We start from the raw sequence: 18,388 nt of genomic DNA on the forward strand, positions 1-18,388 counted from the left end.
TCAATGAAATAAAATAAGAAGGTAAGATTAGAGAAAACAGAGTGAGAAGAAATGAACAAAGCCTCCAAGAAATATGGGATTATGTGAAAATACCTAATCTATGTTTGATAGGTGTACCTGAATGTGACAGAGAGAATGAATCCAAGTTGAAAAACACACTTCAGAATATTATCCAGGAGAACTTCCCGAACCTAGCAAGGCAGGTCACCATTCAAGTCCAGGAAATACAGAGAACATCACAAAGATATTCCTCAAGAAGAACAACCCCAAGGCACATAATCATCAGATTCACCAGGGTTAAAATGAAGGAAAACATGCTAAGAGCAGCCAGAGAGAAAGGGCGGGTAACACATAAAGGGAAGCCCAACAGACTCACAGCGGATCTCTTGGCAGAAACCCTACAAGCCAGAAGATAGTGGAGGCCAATATTCAAGATCATTAAAGAAAAGAACTTTCAACCTAGAATTTCATATCCAGCCAAACTAAGCTTAATAAACGAAGGAGAAATAAAATTGTTTACAAACAAGCAATTGCTGGGAGATTTCATCATCACCAGGCCTGCCTTAAAAGAGCTCCTGAAAGAAGCACTAAACACAGAAAGGAACAACTAGTACCAGCCACTCCCAAAATGTACCAAATGGTAAAGAGCATCGACACAATGAAGAAACTGTGTCAACTAATGGGCAAAACAACCAGCTAGCATCAAAATGGCAGGATCAGATTCACACATAACAATATTAACCTTAAATGTAAATGGGCTAAATGCCCCAATCAAAAGACACAGACTGGCATATTGGATAAAAAGTCAAAACCCATTGGTGCACTGTATCCAGGAAACCCATCTCATGTGCAAGGACACACATAGGCTCAAAATAATGGGAAGGAGGAAGATTTACCAAGCAAATGGAGAGCAAAAAAAGCAGGAGTTGTAATCCTAGTCTCTGATAAAATACACTTTAAACCAACAAAAACCAAAAGAGACAAAGAAAGACATTACATAATGGTAAAAGGATCAATGCAAGAAGAAGAGCTAATGATCCTAAATATATATGCACCCAATACAGGAGCACCCAGGTATATAAAGCAAGTTCTTAATGAACTGCAAAGAGACTTAGACTTCCACACAATAATAGTAGGAGACTTTTACACTCCACTGTCAATATTAGACAGATAAATGAGACAGAAAATTAACAAGGATATCCAGGACTTAAACTCAGATCTTGACCAAGCAAACCTAATAGACATCTACAGAACTCTCCATGCCAAATCCACAGAATATACATTCTTCTCCGCACCACATCGCACCTACTCTAAAATTGACCACATAATTGGAAGTAAATCACTCCTCAGCAAATGCAAAAGAACGGAAATCATAACAGTCTCTCAGACCACAGTGCAATCAAATTAGAACTCAGGATTAAGAAACTAACTCAGAACTGCACAACTTCATGGAAACTGAACAACAGGCTCTTGAATGTTGACTGGATAAACAATGAAATGAAGGCAGAAATAAAGATGTTCTTCAAAACCAACGGCAATGAAGACACAATGTACCAGAATTTCTGGGACACATTAAAGCAGTGTCTACAGGAAAATTTATAGCAATAAAAGCCCATATAAGAAGCAAGGAAAGGTCTAAAATTTTCGACACCCTATCATCGCAATTGAAAGAGCTAGAGGGGCAAGATCAAAAAAACTCAAAAGCTAGCAGAAGACAAGAAATAACTAAGATCAGAGCAGAACTGAAGGAGATAGAGACACAAAAAGCCCTTCAAAAAATCAAGTCCAGGAGCTGGTTTTTTGAAAAGATCAACAAAATAGACAGACTGCTAGCCAGATTAATAAAAAAGAAAAGAGACAAGAATCAAATAGATGCAATAAAAAAATGATAAAGGGGATATCACCACCAATTCCACAGAAATACAAACTACCATCAGAGATTACTACAAACAACTCTATGCACATAAACCAGTAAACCTGGAAAAAACGAATAAATTCCTGGACACTTGCACGCTCGCAAGCCTAAACCAGGAAGAAGTTGAAACCCTGAATAGACCAATAACAAAGGCTGAAGTTGAGGCAGCAATTAATAGCCTACCAACCCCAAAAAGCCGAGATCAATATGAGTTAACAGCTGAATTCTACCAGACATACAAAGAGGAGCTGGTACCACTCCTTCTGATACTATTCCAAACAATCCAAAAGGAGGGAATCATTCCCAAATCATTTTATGAGACCAACATCATCCTGACACCAAAACCCAGCAGAGACTTAACAAAAAAAGGAAACTTCAGGCCAATATCAATGATGAACATAGATGTAAAAATCTTCAATAAAATATTGGCAAACTGACTGCAAAGCACATCAAAAAGCTTATCCATCATGATCAAGTAGGCTTCATCCTGGGGATGCGAGGCTGGTTCAATATACGCAAGTCTATAAACGTAATCCACCACATAAACAGAACCAAAGACAAAAGCCACATGATTATCTCAATAGATGCAGAGAAGGCCTTCAACAAAATTCAACAGTCCTTTATGCTAAAAACACTCTATAAACTAGGTATCAAAGGAAAGTAATCTCAAAATAATAAAAGCTACTTACGACAAACCCATAGCCAGTATCAAACTGAATGGGCAAAAACTGGAAGTATTCCCTTTGAAATCTGGCACTAGACAAGGATGCCATCTCTCACCACTCCTATTCAAAATAGTATTGGAAGTTTTAGCCAGAGCAATCAGGCAAGAAAAAGAAATAAAGGGTATTCAATTAGGAAAAAAGGAAGTCAAATTGTCTCTATTTGCAGACAACATGATTGTATATTCAGGATCATCTCGTCCCAAAATCTCCTGAAACTGATAAGCAACTTCAGCAAAGTCTCAGGATACAAAATCAATGTGCAGAAATGACAGGCATTCCTATACACCAATAACAGACTTAAAGAGAGCCAAATCAAGAACAAACTGCCATTCACATTTTCTATAAAGAGAATAAAATACCTAGGAATACAACTAACAAGGGATGTAAAGGACCTGTTCAAGGCAAACTACAAACCACTGCTCAAGGAAATAAGGGAGGACATAAACAGATAAAAAAACATTCCATGCTTATGGTTAGGAAGAATCAATATTGCGAAAATGGCCATACTGCCCAAAGTAATTTATAGATTCAATGCTATCCCCATCAAGCTATCTATGACCCTCTTCACAGAACTGGAAAAAACCACCTTAAACTTCATACGGAACCAAAAGAGAGCCTGCATAGCCAAGACAATTCTAAACAAAAAGAACAAAGCTGGAGGCATCATGCTACCTGACTTCAAGCTATACTTCAAGGCTACAGTAATCAAAACAGCATGGTACTGGTACCAAAAGAGAGATATAGACCAGTGGAACAGAACAGAGGCCTTGAAAGCAACGCCACACATCTACAACCATCAGATCTTTGACAAACCTCATAAAAACAAGCAACGGGGAAAGGATTCCCTGTTTGATAAATGGTGTTGGGAAAGCTGGCTAGCCATGTGCAGAAAGCAGAAACTGGACCCCTTCCTGACACCTTACACTAAAATTAACTCCTTAACTTATGATTAAAGACTTAAACATAACACCTAACACCCTAAAAAATCTAGAAGAAAACCTAGGCAATACCATTCAGGATATAGGCATAGGCAAGGACTTCATGACTAAAACATCAAAAGCATTGGCAACAAAAGCCAAAATAGACAAATCGGACCTAATTAAACTCCAGAGCTTCTGTACAGCAAAAGAAACTATCATTAGAGTGAACCGGCAACCAACAGAATGGGAAAAACTTTTTGCAATCTACCCATCTGACAAAGGGCTAATATCCAGAATCTACAAAGAACTAAAACAGATTTACAAGAAAAAAACAAACCCATCCAAAAGTGGGCAAATGAACAGACACTTTTCAAAAGAAGACATATATGAGGCCAACAAACATATGAAAAAATGCTCATCATCACTGATCATTAGAGAAATGCAAATCAAAACCACATTGAGACACCATCTCACGCCAGTTAGAATGGTGATCATTAAAAAATCTGGAGACACATGCTGGAGAGGATGTGGAGAAATAGGAACACTTTTACACTGTTGATGGGTGTGTAAATTAGTTCAGCCACTGTGGAAGACATTGTGGCGATTCCTCAAGGACATGGAAATGGAAATTCCATTTGACCCAGCAATCCCATTATATGGGTATATATCCAAAAGATTATAAATCATTCTATTACAAAGACACATGCACACGTATGTTCATTGTGGCACTGTTTACAATAGCAAAGACCTCGAACCAACCCAAATGCCCATTGATGATAGACCAGGCAAGGAAAATGTGGCACATATGGAATACTATGCAGCCATAAAAAAACAATGAGTTTGTGTCCTTTGTAGGGACATGGATGAATCTGTAAACCATCATTTGCAGCAAACTGACACAAGAACAGAAAATCAAACACCACATATAGGCAGGTGTTGAACAATGAGAACACATGGTCACAGGGAGGGGATCATCACACACTGGGGTCTGTTGGCAGGCAATAGGGGAGGGGCGGCAGGGGGTAGGGAGGTTGGGAAGAGATAACATGCGGAAAAATGCCAGATATAGGTGATGGGGGATGGAGGCAGCAAACCACATTGCCATGTAGGTACCTATGCAACAATCCTGCATGTTCTGCACATGTTATCCCAGAACCAAAAGTGCAATAATATATATGTGTGTGTATATATACATGTGTGTGTATGTATATATGTATAAAGAATGCAAATTAGTTTCATTTTCAAAACATCAATTTATACAATTCACCAAATTACCAGATTAAAGGAGAAAATTATAGGATCATCTCAATAAGTACAGAAAAGCATTTGACAAAATTCAACACCTATTCTTGATAAAAACTCTTAGCAAACTATAATAACAGACTGAGAAAACTACTACGTGCCATCTTTCATGGAACAGGAAGGTTGAGCAGAATCAAGAGCTGAGAACACAGAGCCAAGAGTCATGTGGAATTATTTCCAGGCCTTGAAACCCAATCAAGAAAGAGTCAACATTTGCCCAGCAGGATTTCAGAACTGCTTTGTCAGTGTTTTTCTTGTTCCTCGAATTTTCCCTCTTTTGAAAGGTAATGTCTACAGTTCTTTTTTATTACTGGCCCATGACTGGATGCTGGGAGTATGTAGGGCAGATAACTTGTCTCTTTAGTTTTATATACAGAATGATTAAGAGAAACTATACCCAAAGACCCTCATCCACACCTGGACCTGATTTAGATAATGAGATTCTAGATTTTGAGCAGATGCTGTAATTGAATGAAACTCTTACAGACCTAGAAAAGATAATGTATTTTGCAGGTAAAGGGGACAGGAATCTCTGAGGGCCAAAGAGAAGACTTTGACAGACTTTAAGATGGCCTCTAATAGTCTCCATCTCCTGGTACTCATGCCCTTTTGTAATGCCCTTTCCCTGAGCGTGAGTAAAACCTGTAACTTGCTTCCAACCAATCACATCTCAAGATAACATCATACAAGATTGTAACTCATCTTGCTAGAGACTCTCTTCCTTACTGGTTTTCATGAAATGAGCACCAGTGTTGTGAGCTGCCCTATGGAGAGGCCCACGTGGGAAAGAGAGCAACCATCAACCAAAAGCCAGCAAGAAACCAAGGCCCTTGGTCTAAGAAGCTAAAAAGAACCAACTTCTGCCAACAACCACTGTAGATCTTTCTACAGCTGAGCCTTGAGATGAGACACAGTCCTAGCAAACACTTTGACCTCGGCCTGTGAGGGACCCTGGAACAGAGAACCCATCTAAGTCATACTTGGACTCTTAATCCACAGAAACTGTGAGATAACAAATCTGTGTTATCTTAAGAGGTGGGTTTTGTGGTAATTTATTACTCAATTTCTTTCTGATTTTTCTGTACATAAAATAAAAACTTATTCCTCAGCAATAGATAAATAATACAATGCCACTGTATAATCTCCTTCCCTTGAGAGGAGACTGGACACTGGGACTCATTTCTAATAAATACTATACAGCAAAAGTGTTCAGATGTTACTTTTGAGATCAGGTTAACAAAAAGACTGTGGCTTCCATCTTAGGCATCTTGTCTCATTCTCTCTCTTCTCTTGATCTCTCACTCTCTCCTGGAACAAGTTGGCTATGATGTTGTTGGGGGGCAGCCCTGTGGAGAGGCCCTTATGGTGAGATACTGAGGTGTGACAACAATCATATGAGTGAGCTCAGAAGCTAATCCTTCCCAGTTGAGACTTCAGATGAAACTGTAGTCCCAGATAACAGTTATGCTACAAACTCATGAGACATCACGGGCCAGAGGCACCCAGCTAAACCACACCTAGGTTCCTGATTCCCAGAAGCTATGAGATAATAAATGTTTGTTAATTAAAGCCACTAAGTTTTAGAGTAATTTGTTACACAGCAATAGATAACTAATACAATATCTACACTAAAAATGACCAAACACTGAAAGAAATTTTAGACTCACTACTAATAAGATGTCTGTTTTTCCCCATTAATCCATACTTTTAATACAATTCCAATAAAAATCCCAGAATTATAGAAATTGACAAGCGGGTTCTAAAATCTGTAGGGAAATGTGAAGGGCCCAGAATAGCCAAAACATTTTTGGAAAAAACAGAATTGAAGGATTTATGTTATATGATTTCAAAACTTACATAAAGCCACAGTAAGGAAAAAAAAAAGTGTGATATGGGTAGCCAAATAACATCAAGTCAAGAAATAGACCCATATTAATACTTTGTGACAAAGACATCAAAGCAATTCATTGAGGAAAGGAAACTCTTTTCAACAAATAGTATTAGAAGAACTGTGTATCCATATAAAAAATAATAAAACTTAACCTCTACTTTTCACCATGCACAAAAATTAATTTGAAGAGGATCCTAGATCTAAACATAAAAAATAAAACTATAGAGTTTTTAGAAGAAAACACTATATAATATCTTCAAAACTTGGGAGCTAGCAAAAATTACTTAGCATAGAGAAAGCAATAATGATAAAAATTAATGTTAAACTTCATGAAATTTAAAACATCTGCTCATCACAAGATGCCATTAAAGTAAATGAGCAAGCCAAAGACTGGGAAAAATATATTCATAAGGCATATTTGGCAAAGGCCTTCTATCTAGAATATGTAAGTACATCCTACAACTTAACAAAATGACAGAAATTCTGATTAGTGGCTAATAAGTATATACTACACATCATTAATCACAAGAAAAATGCAAATTGAAACCAAAGTAAAATACTTCCACATACACTAGTATAGCTAAAATTAAAGAATGACAGAGCAGATGTTGGTCAAGATGTGGAAGAATTAAAACTCTCATACAGTGCGGATGTAAGTATAAAAGAATATACTCACTTTGGAAAATGGGATCAGCAATTTCTCAAAAAACAGTGGCTCTCAAAGTGTGATTCCAGCACCAGCAGCATTAGCATCACCTGGAACGTGTTGGAAATGCAAATTCTCCAAGCCCACCCAAGATAGAGTGAATTAAAAACTCTCAAGATGGGGCAAGCAATATGTGGTTACCAGTCAACCAGATGATTCTGATGCATGCTGAAGTTTAAGAACACTGTTAACACAGTTAAACACGTACCTACCCTATGGCCCAGCAATTTAATTCCTAGGTATTTACAGGAAGAAATGAAAATATGTGCCCACAGAAAAGACTTGTACAAGAATACGTATAGTTGTTTTTTTCCTAATAGTCAAAAACTGGAAACAACCCAAATGTCCATCAACTTAATAGATTAAAAATTGTGGTATAGGCTAGGCACAGTGGCTCACGCCTGTAATCCCAGCACTTTGGGAGGCCAAGGTGGGTGGATCAACTGAGGTCAGGAATTTGAGACCAGTCTGACCAAAGTGGTGAAACCCTGTCTCTATTAAAAATACAAAAATTGGCCAGGCATGATAGCGCATGCCTGTAATCCCAGCTACTTGGGAAGCTAAGGCAGGATAATTGTTTGAACTCAGTGGGGGGAGGCTGCAGTGGGCCAAGATCTCACCACTGCACTCCAGCCTGGGCAAAAGAGCGAGACTCTGTTTCCAAGAAAACAAAAAAAGTGGCATATTCAAATGACACAAAGTACTTAATAGTTTAAAAGAATGAACTATTGCTACTCTTGACAACATAAACCTCACAGCCATGTGCTAAGCAAAAGAAGCTGCGCATAGTACATGATTCCATCTGTTTGAAGTTCTATAAGAGACAAAAGGAACAGCAGAGGTGGGAGGCACTGACTACAGAGGGTACAAAGGAAGTTACTGGCGTGACGGAAATGCTGTATCTCTCAACTAGAGTGTATGCATGTAAAAATTCACTGAATAGTACACAAGGCTTTTATATTTCATTGCATATAATATTTTTTAAACTGGGTGCATATGTGTCCAGGGAAATAAGATTTTCCCAAAATATGTTCTCAGAAACACTAGTCCTGAGACCTGTATATACCATGTAAAGCAAAAGGTTCCACAGTCCAACAAGTTTGGGGAACAGCTGATACATAAAACATAGCAAGATGATGATTTGATAATCTATAACCCAGTTACACTTTATGCAATCTAAAATAAATAAGCTTACTTTTGAGACATTCACAGAAACTGCAGTTTTGACATTATTTGTCTATTTCTTGTTTTATTCTAATTTAGCACAGTAAATCATAAGTAACGTTGGGAGACAAACTCTCTCAAACTTGATAGTGCCAACTTCTGATGAGAAAAGAAAACTAGAAACTAATTGAGACACATCTGAGTTTTCAAATAATATGTCTAAAAATCATTTTAAATACACCAAAATTCCGAAGTCACCATCAAAGTTTCTGCTGGAAACAAACCCTGAACAATTTCTTCAAAAAAAACATGAGGTTATATCCTAGCAAGCCTACAATCAAGTTTTTAGAAGAAAACTTTTATTTATTACTTTAAATATTAATTAATGCTGACTGCTTCCAGTAATACCTATTAAATTATAGCTGTATTCCCACACAGCTAGTAATGATTTATTTTCTTCTCAGAATAGGGATTATAAAAAGTTTTATAAGATCACTGAAAGAACAGTCTATAAAGTCTGTGTGAAGTAACAGTATCTATATTCCCATTAGAAGCTTTTTCAAAATAGTGAATTGTATTAAATCTTCTATCCCTCAGGCAGCAGGAGAAAAGGGGAGAAAACCTTCATTTCTCTATAGGGAAGTTACAGGAGGCCAAGGAGTTACAAAATTATTTCAGAGATAAAAGAACATTAGGAAACATTTATTTCATTTTCTGATAAAGAGACAATGTAAACTTCTACATGATTTTCTAAGTACTGGTTTATGATTACTCTTAGGCTGGCAATTTTTCCATTTCCGCTGCGTTTCTCTCCCATAGCACATTCTCATAGTGTCATAATTCAAAACTCAACTTTACCCCTTGCTAGCTGTGGGACCCCGGAAAAGACAAACTAGCTGAGCTCTGTTTCTTCATTTACAAAACAGGAATAATATCAATCTTACAAGGCTGCTGCAAAGATTAAAATGAGATCAAAAAAATAGAATAATCAAGGCTCACTACATAGGAGAGGAAGCATCTCCACACCATATATTCAGAGTGCTGTATGTCTTCAAGAGAAAATAAACAAGCCCAGCAAAGCCAAAGACAAACGCACCCCGCAGGAGGGCAAAGTATACACGCACTGCCTCTTGTCATGTGGACTTGGAAGCAACTCTTGAAGCAACATCAGTTGCTAGGTCCATTCATTAAACCTAAAGTAAATAAGTTACTTTTGAAAATATTTCACAAAATTCGTATTTTTGACATTGGTTTGTCTATTTCTTGTTTTCCTCTAACTTATTACAGTAAATCATAAGTAATCTTGGGAGACAAACACTCTTAAAATTTATCTAGGTCTATTTAGGTATAGATGAAAAGAAAAGACTAATTTCACAAATAGCACATAATGATAACAAAAGTTAAGCTAGAACAGTTCTTTCTTAAAATGCTAGAGTAAAAAAGAGATGAGAAAAACAACCAGTAGGGAAATGATTAAAAATTCATCCCCATGTTTACAAGACCAGAATTTCACCAAGAGTCAATCTGTATGTATTTTGTCTCACAGACCAATTCTTGTTCCAATCTTGTCTCTCCTCTAATGCCTTATTATGAATCATAACTTTTTTTTTAAGTTCTCCTCCACATCTTTGAAATTCATCCATGAGGCCAGTTTTCATTTTATTCTCCCTCTTCATGTGACTTGGCTCTCCCTCTAAAAACATCAAAAGCAGTTGTGGGCTAATGATATTCCACATTTAGATTAGTTCTAAGGCATTAAATAAATTATTGAAGTTGTCCTTTAAATAAAAAGTCACTATATGAACATCATACCAGATGGAAGATCATCCAAGGGAAATTCAAACAGTCTGGATTTGTAAACCGAATGAAAATGGAAATCCTCCTGAAATGCCTGAAATGACACAAGCAACAATGATTAAGCATGTACAACCGGATTATCTCCAGCCTTAGGCAAATGTAGCTGGAGACCCTTAAAAGAACCACAGCTTGCCTATGCATTCTCCTGGGTTTAGAGAGGCAATGAACCATTGCCCAACCCCTCCTATTCGCTCCTGTATTCTCCCAGCACCAGAGCAATATCCAATTAGAAGAAAAATGCCTACACAGAGAAGCCAAGGCCTACAGTAATGGAAAACAAATGAATGAATCTATTCCCCCAAGGACAAATAAAACATTTGGCAAATGAGTTAATGCTTTTTTATTACAGGTTCCTTTCACGGATCCCTGCACCCTTTTAAAAGTCAGACAGCTTTGGTAGGCAAAGACTACAGAGCTAACAGTCCATGGACCCTGTTCTGAAATGCAAGTGTCATACAAGCTATATTAAAAAGCATGAGATAAAAAGTCACATTTTTCTTCTACAAAATTAATAAACATTCAAATATAATTTCATCTGGCTTCATCCAATTATTTCAAAAAAATAGAATGTCATAAATAGCCAGTTTTTTTTGTAAGCCAGTTTTTTTTTTTCTGTAAGCCAGTTACCTTACAAAAATCGTACCATCAAGCAAAGTGGCAGGACAGGCAGCAGTGGGTACCCATAAAATAATATACAATACAGAGAATTTCCCAGACAAGACGGTTTATGGGTGACAAAACCACGTACATTCCTTGAAAGGACTTGCCTCTCTGTTTGACTAATATTGTATGATAAAAGGAAGAACATTTGTGTGTACAGAGCTAGAATGAAAGTGTATTATGTTTCTTTGTAGTCTATAATATTAATTCAACTTCTTCTAATTGGTGGAAAATGAATATTTCAACTAAAGTGAGGGAGACAATTAAGAATACTCAGGTTTCTCTAAAATTCATCAGCAAAGGGCCTTAAAAGCAACAGACAACAGAGAAAAATCTGGAATCTAGAAAAGAGAGGAGGGGTGAAAAAACACATCTATGTGGATTTCATCTCTTATGAACTGAATGTATGTGTGTCCCCAACATTCTCATATTGAAGCCCAAGTCCCCAGGGTGATTCTGTCTGGAGATAAGGCCTGTGAGGAGATGATAAATATTAAGTGAGGTCATAAGGGTGACACCCTCATTCAGTATAGCTGGTATCCTTATAAGAAGAAGAGACAACGAGAGTTCTCACTCTCTCTCTGCCATGTGAGAACAGTGAGACAGCAGCAGTCTGCAACTCAAGCAGAGAATCCTTACCAGATGTCAACCCTGCTGGCACCTTGATCCTGGATTTTCAGTGGCTAGAACCATGATAAAGCAAGTTTCTGTTGTTTAAGCAATCAAGTCTACAGTATTATGTGATGGTAGCCCAGTCAGACTAAGACAGATCATAAACATTAGGGTGGAGATGGAAATAGAGGTTTCAGAATACCTCAAAGGGAAAGTATTATATTTCCAATACAAAAAAGAAAGAAAGAAAGAATTTTATTTTCTTTTGAGACAGAGTCTCACTCTGTTGCCCCGGCTAAAGCACAGTGGCAGGCCATTCAAGCAATTCTCCTGCCTCGGCCTCCTGAGTAACTGGGATTACAGGCACATGCCACCACACCTGGCTAATTTTTGTATTTTAGTAGAGATGGGGTTTCACCAAGTTGGCCAGGCTGGTCTCAAACTGCTGACCTCAGGTGATCCGCCTGTCTCAGGCTCCCAAAGTGCTGAGATTACAGGCATGAGCCACCATGTCTGGCAAGAAATTTTTTGAAAAACAATTGCGGTTCTGACTTACTCAATATTTAGTTTTAAACATACAGACAGTCGCCAGTTTACATGTTTTTGACTTTATGATGCATTTATCAGGGTATTAAATACATTTTTGACTTACGGTATTTTTAATTTATGATAAGTTTATCAGGACATAGACCCATCATGAATCGGGGAACATCTGTACATATGTTTACTATCCTAGCGCTAAAAAATATAAAAATGAAATACAGAGAAAAAGGGGGAGGAAAAAGCTCTCAGCATAAACATTTCCATTTGACACAACAAATAAAAGAAGTACTTACTTGAGTAGTATCATTTTCTTCTGGCTCAATGCGATACGTGTGGTTCCCGTCATAGAACATCCCACTGCCAAGGACAAGAAAATATTTAGTCATGGCTAACGACTCTCACCCCAGAACAAGATCATTTTAAAATCAGCAGCAGCCAGAGGACCCATTTTGCTTCTCAATGCTCATTTCCCAGTCCTACCCATCACCTCCAGACATACCACACAAACTGCTGAGAGGAAAAGGACCCTCCTTCTGATTCCTTATAAATAGAGTCACCTTATGCTCAGGATTACCATGCTCTAGCTGTTGCTCATTATTCCTCCTTCTAACACAGAATTCCAAGATTTTAATATGAAAAAGCCACTTGGAGAGCTACTAAAAACGCAGGTTGTTCAGGAGTCTTCTCAGATTTCTGGACTGGGACCTAGGAAACTGCATTTTAAATAAGTCCCAGGTGATCCTGATGCAGGTTTTCAGGGACTCTACTGAGAATGACCTATCTAACATACACATGCAAGATGTTCTAGTAAGAAGAGCTAACACATTTGAACAACTTGCCACAAGCTAAATACTTTACACTCACATTTAATCTTTTCCACAAATCTACAAGGGAAGTACAATGACTATCCTTATTTCACAGGTAAGGAAACGGAAGCCAAAAGAGATAAAGCAACTTACCAAATTATTTAACCAGCAAAAGCAGAAGCAGGAATAGAGCCCAGACAGATGGGACCATAAACACCCCATGTGCAACCTGCTACCTACCTGCATTCATGCATTCATTCATTCAATCAACATGTGTTTACAGAGCACCTACAATGCGCTGCTCTAAGTGCTGGGGAATACAGTAGCAAACAAAACAGACCAATTCTCTGACTTTGTGGTGCTGATGAGTATTCTAGGGAGGATATATAATAAACAAATAAATATATAAATATACTAGATAGTGATAAATTCTAGGGAAGAAAATAATCAAGTGAAGGGCAGCAATAAATGGCGCCAGAGGGCCGTGGGGGCCACACTAGGTGGGCACCTCCTAGGGCCTTAGCTTTTACTCTAAGAGAGGTGAAGAGTCACTGCAAGGTTCTAAGCAGAGGGGAAACACAGTCTTCCTTAAGTTTTATAATGATCACACCAGCTTCTGTGTTACAATGATTTTTAGCACAGAAGGATAGAAGCTGGGAAGTTACTGCAATAATCCAGGTGAAAGAAGATGCTGGTTTAAATCAAAGCAGTAATAATGGAGGTGGTGAGAATTGATCAAATTTGGGATATATTTTGAAAGCAGAACCAGTAGGATCTACTGCTGGATTTGAAACCGGGTATGTAAAAAAGAGAAGAGTTAGTGGAGACTCCAAGTTTTTACCTGAGCAAATGGAAAAATGGAAGTGCCATTTAAGGAGATAAAAAAGGATGTGATGGATTAAGACCCTATCTCAAAATAAGGGTGAGGGAGAGGGCGGACACAGAAAGAGCCTATCGGGATGGGCCTAGGGAAGCAGGGAGCTGAGAGAAGGATGCAAATCATTCAAGATTTCAGTTTTGAGCTGGGCGTGGTGCTCACATCTGGAATCCCAACACTTTGGAAGGCCAAGGCGGGGGGATCACTTGAGGCTAGAAGTTTGAGACCAGCCTGGGCAACATAGTGAGAGGTGAGATTCTCTCTCTACAAAAAAAAAATTTTTTTTAATTAGGTGGGCCTGGTGATGCACACCTGTAGTCCCAGCTACTTGGGAGGCTGAGGTAGGAGGATCACCTGAGCCCAAGAGTTCAAGGCTGCAGTGATTCATGACTGTGCCACTGCACTTCAGCCTTGGTGACAGAGCAAGACTCTGTATCTCTTTAAAAAAAGAAAAAGAGTTCCATTTTGGACCTTGTAGGCTGGAGGTGGCTAGCAGGCATCTGAGAAATCCTCTGGAGAGCATTTAAATATACAAATGGCCTCAACTCCTACTCAGACAGATTCTGATAAGCTGTTGCTTTTAGAAGAACATGATCCTTTTACTAAGATCAGGCCCCTTATGATGTTAAAGAAATTTGTCTTATCATTCAGGCATCTGAGGGTAGCAAAGCTATGAGCTTCTGTAGTAATGTTTTTAGTTTTTGGTGGAAATGACTATATGACAGCCAAGCTGCTAAACATAAACTAGTATTTGTCTTTCATTGAAGCTTTAGTGAAATTGGTTGGCTTCTATGAACTATAAGTACAATGGCCTCCAAGTTCTGCCTCTATCCAAATTCTTTCACTTCTGCTATAACATCTTCCACATGTCCTTAACTTCTACATACTCACAGAATGATTATTCTCACATCTGCACTGTTTTCAGCCACATGTACCTTCTGAATTTGGATGACATTCTATTTGGAACGTAAACAGATGCAGTCTGTAAGGTATTACTGACAATATGTGCCCAAGGAGTCAGAGCAGGAGCCTTTCAAAACAGTAGACCAAATATGGCAGGCAGCATCTCTCTACCCTTGCTGAGAACTGGCCAGAGTGACCTGGAAACTCCTATGAAACCATTACACTTTGCCAAAATTCATGTGGCAACACCAACAAAGTAGCAAGAAGATTATTTTGTTTAAAGAGTACTGAGTGTTATTTATCCTTACATTAGGTTAATGTCCAATGGGAAAGTCATTTCTTTTTATTGGATTTAAACATCATGTAGGCAATATAAAGACAGATTCTGACACTAACCTCGAAAGACTGTAGATTGCTATATGATAATATACCATCATTAATTTCTTAATAATGAATGAATACATGTGTTTTATATGCTTTGAGGATTCAAATAGTTTTGTTTTTTATATAAATACTAATTTTTACATTGCATCCATAACAGTATATACTTGATAAAAATCTATAGCTAGGACCAAGTTGTCACAGATCAACTGAATTAAAATTTCAAAAAGCTGTATCATAAAAAGATTTTCAAAGGAAAAAGCCATTCTTACAAATTTCCACAAGAGGGCAATAAACTCACACTTAACTCCATTATTTAAGGTTCCAATCATTACAGGATTTTTGTCATAACACAAAACACACCAGCACCAAAACACTGCCTAACAGTCCTTCGAATCTAAGGAAATGTGACCTTGCAGGTTCTTTATGGTAAAGATATATGAATCTGACTTTCCCTTCTTTATGTTATTCAACTGAATTTAATAAATCAAAAATGAAAAAAACCTCAATACGCATTTGGTAATTTATAAGGGATGAGTCATGGATGACATAATATATCTCATATCTAAAACACTGTAATTGAGCTGACATACATTATTCAATATTTCATAACATCTCCCCAAAATATTTCTTCCAGAAATTTTTGTTCTTAAGGTAAAGCCAAGATGAGAAGTAATAATTGCTGAATAACAAGATGGTACAAGGGTATATTTATCCTGCATGCTCATAAAAGTCTGAGAAAGCCTAAAATGGTCGTACACAATTCTGACAATGTTCCAAGATGCATAATAGGTTTTCTATTTTTATTTAGTTTTAAATTAAAACATTCCTAAAAGCAGAAGTACAATTTACTTAATTAAAATAATCCTGAAATCCTAGCACTTTGGGAAACTGAAGTGGGCAGATTACCTGAGGTCAGGAGTTTGAGACCAACCTGGCCAAAAGGCAAAACCCCAACCCTACTGAAAATTCAAAAATTAACCAGGTACGTGTAATCCCAGCTACGCAGGAGGCTGAGGCACAGGAATTCCTTGAACCCAGGAGGCAGAGGTGGCAGTGAGCTAAGATCAAGCCACTGCACTCCAACCTGGTGACAGAGTGAAACTCCATCTCAAAAAAATAAATAAGTAAAATAAAATAAAAAATAAAAAATAACCAAGGCAGGATTCTGAGTTCTATGTCTGATTCAGTTACTATACAAGCTCCTAAAAGTTATTTTTCAATCCTTCTTTACATAACTATAGTAGGATTAGTAGCAGGTATCATTCATCGGTTCTCAGGTTAATTTATAGCCCTTAGAAGGAATAAATATCTTCTCTCTGATTCTCATAACATCGTGTCCATTTGGAAAACCAGAAGGCAGACTGGAACAAGTACTGAGAAAGATGCTGACACTATGACTTTGGATTGAGAGTTTAAGAGGGAGAGAGGGGAAAAAAATCTCATTTTTTACATCACTCTTCCCTCCAATATACACTTGCTGTCACAAATGTGGACAGGTCTCACTGTACTATTCCTAGTGACAGATGTGCTTGTCTTCAGCGCATATGTAACAATTTCACTGCTGAAAGGGACTTCAATGTTTCTTTTTCCTAATAAGAAAACAGAGATGGCCTGATATTAAGCATGGATTCCATGTTTGTAAAAATCTCTTTCTTCAAATAATGTATTTAAAGTAAATAAATGTACACATTTATTTACAGTAGTCTTTTAGCACAAACAAGGAAATGGAAGTCTTCCATGCTCTCAGGCACATGGCCTCCTGTCTCTGGTTATTTAACTTCTCCTTATATTCGTCTTTCCTTTCTGCCTAATATGATTACTCCCAGATCCTGATCAGAGGTGTCACTCAGGCAGACTAGCTGGATTTTCTGCTGTGTCCATTAGATCTCTTTCCTAGATTTAAGATCTGTCAGTGTAATACTCTCCTTTGGATACGCTATTCCAGCCTTCTGCACTCCACCGTCCTCAGGTGGAATGTCTCTGGAGCCCTCAGGTGCCACCTGTTCTTCAGAGACAATGCTTAGCTTGTATTTTTCTCAGTTTTTTTTTTCCTCTCTCACAAAAAAAAGTGTGTACATATATATATATATATATATATATATATATATGTATATATAATGTTCCACATCAGGAAATTGGGCTAGACTTGGCTTCCCCATGAGACTGTGAGCTCCCAGGACTTGTGTTTCAATCACCTTAATTTTCCTAGGACTGGCACACAGGAGACACTCAGTAACTGCTTGTTAGATGAAAAGCCACATCTCTAACTGGCAACAAAAAGGAATTATCTTAAAATTTCTCAGCAAAAATTTAACAAAACTAAAGTGCTGGCTTGTTCTGTGCCAAAAAGTAAAAGCAAACAAGAAGGAAATGAAATTATTTAGTTAAATGAGAATGCTGAGGAATGACACGGTAGCTTTATAAGGGTTACAAAACAAACAAGAAACCACCACCTGTGCATCATCATTATCGACAGGATGGAGGAAGTGGATGTATCCCCACGATAAACATCAACAAACATTATTGGATAGTGAAGGTTATGAGAAAGGAAGCAAGGCCCTGAGGAAGGATGAACTTTGCTTCTTGGAGATCTCTGAGAAATGACAGGCCCTCCCACAAATTTGCTATGAGTTAGGTGGGATTCTGGCTGAGAAAAAGGGCAAAGACATATGAGCTCTTAGGTTACCAGCAGCCTTTTCTCTTTGTGTAGGTTTCATTTACCGAAATTTGTATTATTTGATGAAATGAAAATATAAAAACTAATATCAAGAAGAAGTAGGAGTGTATCAAGGGGCCAAACATCCACAGAAACAGACACTGAAGTTAAACCCCCAAACCACTCCTGTCTGAATTGGAATGAAATTAGAGGTATACTTCAAATATCATTTTAAGGTATCATTGTGAAATTCCAAAGCCTCTGTTTTCTGCAACACTAATTTTATTTGAGATGGAGTCTAGCATCTTCTTAATGTATATTTCTTGTCCTTTTTTCTTGACAATATATATTTTTTCTTTATTTTGAAAAATGTAGAACTTTTCATTTTTTTTTTTTNTTTTTTTGGAGTCTGAGTCTCGCCGTATCCCACAGGCTGGAGTGCAGTGGCGCGATCTCAGCTCACTGCA

At 37.7% G+C, this 18,388-nt stretch overlaps 1 protein-coding gene across 12 annotated transcripts in view; it reads right to left on the bottom strand.

Annotated features, from left to right (window-relative positions):
* Positions 1-18,388, bottom strand: part of ADAM22 (ADAM metallopeptidase domain 22) — a 253,225-nt gene that overhangs the window by 79,359 nt on the left and 155,478 nt on the right. For 11 of the 12 annotated variants that reach the window (XM_017536485.1, XM_017536483.1, XM_017536480.1 and 8 more), the window contains exons 6-7: positions 12,589-12,652; positions 10,436-10,505 (exon numbers count right to left, since the gene is read on the bottom strand). In XM_017536485.1, coding sequence (XP_017391974.1) covers positions 10,436-10,505; positions 12,589-12,652 — 134 coding nt within the window. Of the gene's footprint in view, positions 1-10,435; positions 10,515-12,588; positions 12,653-18,388 lie in introns of all 12 variants that reach the window. The other variant, XM_017536484.1, reaches the window with a different exon arrangement.

This window comes from Cebus imitator, unplaced genomic scaffold, assembly GCF_001604975.1.
Source record: "Cebus imitator isolate Cc_AM_T3 unplaced genomic scaffold, Cebus_imitator-1.0 Scaffold98, whole genome shotgun sequence".
Taxonomy (NCBI): Eukaryota; Metazoa; Chordata; class Mammalia; order Primates; family Cebidae; genus Cebus; species Cebus imitator.